The sequence below is a fragment of the Diabrotica virgifera genome, chromosome 4 (genome assembly GCF_917563875.1).
Source record: "Diabrotica virgifera virgifera chromosome 4, PGI_DIABVI_V3a".
NCBI lineage: Eukaryota > Metazoa > Arthropoda > Insecta > Coleoptera > Chrysomelidae > Diabrotica > Diabrotica virgifera.
Window position 1 is genome coordinate 200,122,442 of NC_065446.1, and position 7,115 is coordinate 200,129,556.

At 43.2% G+C, this 7,115-nt stretch overlaps 1 protein-coding gene across 1 annotated transcript; it reads right to left on the minus strand.

Annotated features, from left to right (window-relative positions):
- Positions 1 to 626: 626 nt before the first annotated feature.
- LOC126883788 (histone-lysine N-methyltransferase, H3 lysine-79 specific-like) lies at positions 627 to 6,890 on the minus strand. Its single transcript, XM_050649457.1, has 2 exons — positions 6,273 to 6,890; positions 627 to 632 (listed from the first exon to the last, which is right to left on the minus strand). The coding sequence occupies exons 1-2, from the start codon at positions 6,888 to 6,890 to the stop codon at positions 627 to 629; spliced, it is 624 nt and encodes a 207-aa protein (XP_050505414.1).
- Positions 6,891 to 7,115: the final 225 nt, after the last annotated feature.

Consider the following 7,115-nt stretch of genomic DNA (forward strand, 5'->3'; position numbering starts at 1 on the left):
GCAGTGCCGTAATTGACAGCAACATGACAACTAACAGAAGAAGTGACAATGGCTTAACAAAATGAAGAAGAATTGACAAACCGGAAAGAAGAAGAAGAATTGACGGCTGCGGAAAAGAAGAAGAATTGACAGCAACATGACAACTAAAAGAAGAAGTGACAATGGCTTAACAAAATGAAGAAGAATTGACAAACCGGAAAGAAGAAGAAGAATTGACGGCTGCGGAAAAGAAGAAGAAGAAGAAGAAGGTGACGTGACAAATGAAAAGAAGAAGTGACGATGGCTCGACACAAAGTAGAATTGACACACCGAAAAGAAGAAGAGGAAGAAGAATTGATAGCAACAAGACAAACGAAAAGAAGAAGAAGAATTGACAAACGAAAAGAAGAAGAAGAAGTAACAATGGCACAGCACAATGAAGAATTGACAAACCGGAAAACAGAAGAAGAAGTGACACACCGAAAAGAAGAAGAATTGACAGATGGCTTGACACAAAGAAGAAGAAGAAATTAAATACGAGTTTATTATTCATAAAATTCACATCTAATACTAAGTATTAAATAGAATTTCATTAGTCACACAAAACGAATGTGTCAGCGGAAGCAAGGCACATTCCCAATCTCATATTACACCTGTAACATAATATCGCAATAGTAAGAATGTAGGGCAATGACCGCAAAAAAGCAACGATTATATTTTTGCAACATCGCCAGAAACACCTTGCAAATTTTACACGACTCGTTAAAACGGAAATTAAAACTGCAACTTATATAAATAATATTCACATGTCTAATATTGCATTTTAACCTGATATTGCAAAATAAATAAGAATGTATAATATGGCAATGACCGCAAAAAAAAGCATCAATTATATTTTTTAGTATACGATTTCATTATTATGACACAGCACATTCTACACGACGCGTTAATAACGGAAATCAAAACCGCAAACTCTAGCAATAATATGCACATGCCGTTTCAAAGAATCCTGCAAGTACATACATGTAAATTTTAATGCGTCATCAGATTAACCTACTATATAAATAGAAATCGGGGGATAGCCAGTTCATTGAGTTTCCGACAGGCATAAAGTACACCAATTGTGTCCGAACCACAGTTTCTGAACGTGTCGCTAGTTAGTTCGCAGTGCAGTGATAAATACTGAATCAAGGTAAGCTATCTTTGTTGTTCATATGTTTGGTAAGCTATCTTTGTTGTATGTCTACGCGGCGTATCGAAATATAGATCCTTAAACTACATCTGAACTAGTAATCCAGCTGTTGTGTTTGCTATCCAATCCTAACCATTTAACATACATCTTATTGCCTTTTCATCTAAGTACTTTTTCAACCAAGTAAGTGTCGGGATTTTTTGTTTTCTGTAATTCTTCTTCGTAAAACGTGCTGTACGTGCCATGACATGTTACAATCAGTAAGATTCCCATTATATGGTTATGGCAGGTTAGAATTACACCGTAATGATCCCAGAGGGTACCAGAGACATACAGACGTCATCAGAGACACGCTAACAGAAGGCACAGAGGGGTACAGACGTCATCAGAGACACGCTGACAGAAGGCACAGACGATCACAGAGGGGTACAGACGTCATCAGAGACACGCTAACAGAAGACACATACGGTACCTGAGACGTACAGACGTCATCAGAGACACGCCAACAGAAGGCACAGACGATCACAGAGACGTACAGACGTCATATTCTAAACCGCTTTTAATGTAACAGCAAAGGGTAGCAGAGGGTAACAGAGGGTAGCAGAGGGTAACAGAGGGTAGCAGAGGGTCACAGAGGGTAGCAGAGGGTCACAGAGGGTACCAGAGACGTACAGACGTCATCAGAGACACGCTAACAGAAGGCACAGACGATCACAGAGCGGTATAAGGGGTCAGCAGAGTGTAGCAGAGCGAAGCAGAAGGTAATAGAGATTAGCAGACGGTAGCAGAAGATAGCAAGTCGAATGTCACGTCATTCACGTCACGTCAATCACGTAACGTCATTCACGTCACGTCATTTACGTCCTACGTCGAATTTCGCGTCATTCAGGTCACGTCATTCACACGTCATTCACGTCACGTCATTCACGTCACTCATTCACGTTCAAATGTCACGTTCTGCGTCGAATTTCACGTCATTCACGTCACGTCATTTACGTCCTACGTCACATGTCACGTCATTCACGTTCAAATGTCACGTTCTGCTTCGAATGTCGGACGGAAAACTGAACAATGTCACATATCTACGTCAAATGTCACGTTCTGCGTCGAATTTCACGTCATTCACGTCCTACGTCGAATGTCACATATCTACGTCAAATGTCACGTGCTGCGTCGAATTTCACGTCATTCACGTCCTACGTCGAATGTCACATATCTACGTCAAATGTCACGTTCTGTTAGGCACTATACGGAAAAGAAGAAGAATTTACAAACGAAAAGAAGAAGAAGAATTGACAGTTGGCTTCTGTGTCGTTACCGCTTTCATTTGACACCCCATACGTCAAAATCGGACCAATGACAACAAAGATGTCGAATGTCACGTTCTGTTAGGCACTATACGGAAAAGAAGAAGAATTGACAAACGAAAAGAAGAAGAAGAATTGACAAACGAAAAGAAGAAGAAGAATTGACAGTTGGCTTCTGTGTCACCACCGCTTTTATTTGACACCCCATACGTCAAAATCGGACCAATAGCAACGAAGATATGCTGTAATGCCGTTTTGGCAATGCCGCCATCTTTGTTTTTTGTCTCAACTTATTCGTTACCCCCTCCCCGTTCCGACGAGCCCTCTTACGTCAAAATCGGACCAATAGAAAAGAAGATATGACGTAATGCCCTTTTGGCATATTCCGATGCGCACGCCACATACTGCATTCAACCCCCTTTTTCAATCCCTTTCCAACGATACGTCACACGTCATCCTACGTTAAGCCGTTTGGCATTTATTAATATTTAAGGGTTGCGATTTAGGGGATGTGCCAGAACATACATAGGTTATCTACTGGGTGTGAAAGTTTCTACGAAATTAATAAAAAAAAAACGTATTTATCTATTAAACCACCCTATATAACATTACAAAACCTCATATTTTAATAAAGAAGACATCGAGGAGAATGCAAAATGTAAAAATGTACAGGGTGTCCCATTTAAAAAAACGAAGTTATAAGCAACTTACTTTAGTAAGTAGCGCCACCTAAGTACGAGGAGATCAGCCTCGTCATCGCCCCGCTGTACCCATAACCTCGCATTTTATATAATGAGCCCCTTATGCCATGCTCTGTCGAAAGCTTTGCTTACGTCCAGGACTGCTGCTCCAGTGTACTGCTTATCGTTGAATCCAGCTGCTATGTACTCAGTTAACCTGAGTACTTGTAGCTCGCTGGAGTGCTCTGCTCTGAATCAGAATTGAGCTTCTGGAATTATCTCTAATATGTTTGTTTCCGTTTGCAGTCTGCTGAGAATAATTATTTCCACTATCTTGCTGATAGCTGGGAGTAAGCTGATTGGCCTGTAGTTCTGCGGGAATGTGTGGTTCTTGCCAGGTTTTGGAATCATAATGACATGGGCCTCTTTCCATCTATTCGGGAATATTTTGTATCTTAATATCGCGTTCACTATGTTTTTAAAGTACACTATAGCTCTTATAGGCAAGTACTTTAGGGCTCTATTTGTTATTTCGTCTAGACCAGGCGCTTTTCTCGGTTAACTGTTTTTTATATGTTCGTTTATTTCTTCCGGTGATGTTGGGGGGATGATGTCCTCTGGATCCTCTGGTCTTTCTTCTTGCTCTTCGACTTCTTCCATAAAGTCTACGTCCTCGTCTGGGTGGTAGTGTAACCTGCATTCTCTTTCGAGTGTGGACCTCAACACTTCTGCTTTTTCTTCTAAGGCATATACCATGCTGTTTTCTCCATGTAATGGTGGGATGTGTTTTCTGTCGCTTTTTATCATTTTCTGGAGCTTCCAAACATTTTTCATATTTAAGTCTAATTCTTCCATATCTTGTATAAAGTTGTCCCATTTTTCGCTGTGGTGTTGTCGAAGAGCCGTTTTGACCTCTCTGTTTAATGTGTTTGCCCAGGTTTTGTCTACTCGGTTTCTTGTTCTTCTGGCTATTTGTTTCGCTCTGTTTTTTCCCTTCTCAGGTCTTGTACTTCTTGTGGTATGTCTTTGAACCTTCCCGTGTGGATCTCGACTTCTTCCTCTATTGTGCTGTTTCTGATTGCTTCTTGGATGATGTTTTATAGCTCTAGGACTTTTTCTTTTATGTGTTGTGGGTTATTTAAAACTGGCACTGTATTTATTCCTTCACTCACTAATCTTTTATAATTTGTCCACTTTATTTTCTTTTTTATTCTTTTCTGCGAGTTTGTTTCTTCCCATGTTCCTAGTGCTAGTAGAATGGGGTTTGGCTATGTTGTTCCTTCGTTTAGGGTGATTAGTTCTGCTTGTAATTCTAGGTTTTTTACCACCACGATGTCGATGTGGGTGGGAAGTCCATTTCCAGGAAAGTGTGTTGGTTCTTCTGGGCCCATTGCCACTGTTTCATCGTTATTTTCTATGTAGCTATTTAGTAGTCGTCCATTTCTCTTCGTAGCTCTATCGTTCCAGTTGGGGGATCTCGCATTTAGGCCTCCTATTATTATCGATGTTTCGGCGATGCTTAGGAACGCATCTAGGTCATCGTCCATTAATGGGTCTTGCGGTCTTACGTAGGCTGATGTTATTCTGACTGCGCCTTGCCTCATTTTCACTTATATTGTTGTTGCCTCCATGTTTACAGAGGTGGAGTTGTGCATCTTGTGTGTTTTATTCCCTTCTTGGCTAGGATGGCCGTTCCTCCTGATCTTCTCCTGAGGTCGTTCCTGTATACATCGTACCCAGGGAACTTTAGATTAAAGTTGTTGGTTAGCTTAGTTTCCTGTATTGCTACGATGTCCATCTCGTATCTGTTGGCGAGTTCATCCATGATGTTCTAGGTTGTTGATATGCCGCCCTGATTCCAGGAGCCTATCCACAAGTATCCCCTGTCTGCCTGCATTAGTTCTGTGTCTGCCTGGTACCTAGGATAACTTCTTGGACTACCTTAGTCACTATGTTGGTTACCATTCTGACTAGGTAGTCTTCGTCTTGGGGGATCGCTGTGGTGTTTTGCGTTTGTGTTTGTTGCTTGTTTGCTTGCGTGGCTTGGGCGTAGGATACCCCGGTTGCCTGTTGTCTTCTGAGCGTCTGTTGTTGTGGCCTTCGTGGTGGTGGTCTTCCTCAGGTTGGGCATCTAGGGCATCCTCTGTAGTTGGCTGGATGGCTTCCATTGCAGTTTGCACATGTTGCCTTTACTTCTCTAGCTCATTTACATAGCTTTGTAGGGTGATCTTCGCCGCATTTCACACACTTGGGGTCCTTGTGGCACGCGTTCTGGGCATAATGGTAACCTTGGCAGTTGTAACAGTGCGTTGGTCCTGTTGCTTTGCGTAGGTCCTCTACCACGACCTTCATGTGGCACAAATTGGAGATCCGCTTTGCCCTCTTAACGTCCTCATGACACAGAGTCAGGACGAACATTGGGAGTGGTCCCTTGGGGCCGACTCTGGTAGACATATTCTTCGCTGTATGACAGACAATCTGATATTGTGCTGCCATTTCTTCTTGGATTGCCTTCTAGGTGCTCTTTGTGGGCAATCGTCTTAAAACCACTCTGGGTTTTATATCTTCGTCTAATGGGAAGGCTATCCATTGTAGCCTCTTATCCGTGTTTTCTGTAGCCTTATATGTCTTCGCGTAGTCTTCTATTATCCTCACCATTTTTCGGTAGTCTTCCGGGCTTTTCGCCTGGATGATGGTTTCCCTACCGCTCGTGGAAATCCTGTTTACCGTGTAAACTTTTTCTTTTGGGCTATGGTGAGGATGGCCCCTATCTCGCTTACACTCTGTAATTTTATTACAGGCGGCTTACGGTGTGGTGTTGCCTGTTGTTCAGGCAACACGGTGTTATCTTCACTCTGGTCCGTCTCCATGTTCTCCGTCACCGAACCACTGGGATGCTGTAGGGCAAGCGTGTCTCCATTTGTGTTCGTCGCTGGGTGGATTGGATCTACTGTTCCTTTTGGCAGGATGAGTTCGTGTATTGGAGGTGAAGCAGCCCTCATAGCGTCACTGCCTTTCGTTCCCATGACGTCGCCTCGTCTCTAGAGAGTGGAGATTTTAGTGATGGGAAATCTTCTTTGGCTTTTCTTCTGCGTTTTTGCGGTCGGCTGTGACTTTCCAGTCGTTGGCTTCGGCAGTTTCGTTGGGGGCTTCCATTAGCACGTCTAGTCGGTCCACCACCTGCTTTTGTGACTTGACCATCGCGTCTTTCAGCTCCGTTATTTCAGCCCTCAGCTGGGCTATCTCTTTGTCCTTTTTTACCAGCCGTTTCTCGTACTGGGCTTCTCTGGTTTTGGTGGCTTCGAACAGCTGTCTCATCAGTTCTTTTTGGTCTGCTAGCTCTTTTAGGAGCTCATCTTTGCTGTTGTTTTCTTCGTTGGCTGTCCTAGCCCTTTTGGTGGTACCTCTACCTGCCTCGTCGGGGACTTCTTTCTCCATGGCCTCTACTTCTGGGTTTTCCTTGTCTTTTTTCTTTTCCTCTGATTTCTTTTTCTCGTCGCATTTTCTGTCTTTCTCCTCTCTCTTCTTTTTAGACTTTTCCTTCTTCTTCTCTCTCCTAGGGAGTTTAAATTCCCCGTCTCTCTCACTTTTGTCATCCACAGTTGAATAACTGTCGGTTTCATCGGTACGTAGCTCCTGAAACAGGTTAAGATTCACTTTACGTGAATCTTCATAGGTTGGCGGAGTGGCCATAGAAAGGGGAGGTGATCGAGACCTAGCTCGATCAGTCATCTGGGTGCGGATAGTCCTAATTTTGCTGAGCCTTTTTTGCAGCCGTCTGGCTCGATACCAGCACGGTTTCAGGGTCAGCTTCCCTGGAGCTATCGCGGCTGTTCACTAACCCAGACAGAACTGGATTAGGGTTCCTCTTGCTGATTCTCGTTCTACTGACCCAGAGGCCGGGGCTGCCCGATGTAGGTTTCTAAAAATCTACACCTTGCAGTGTCGATACCCTAA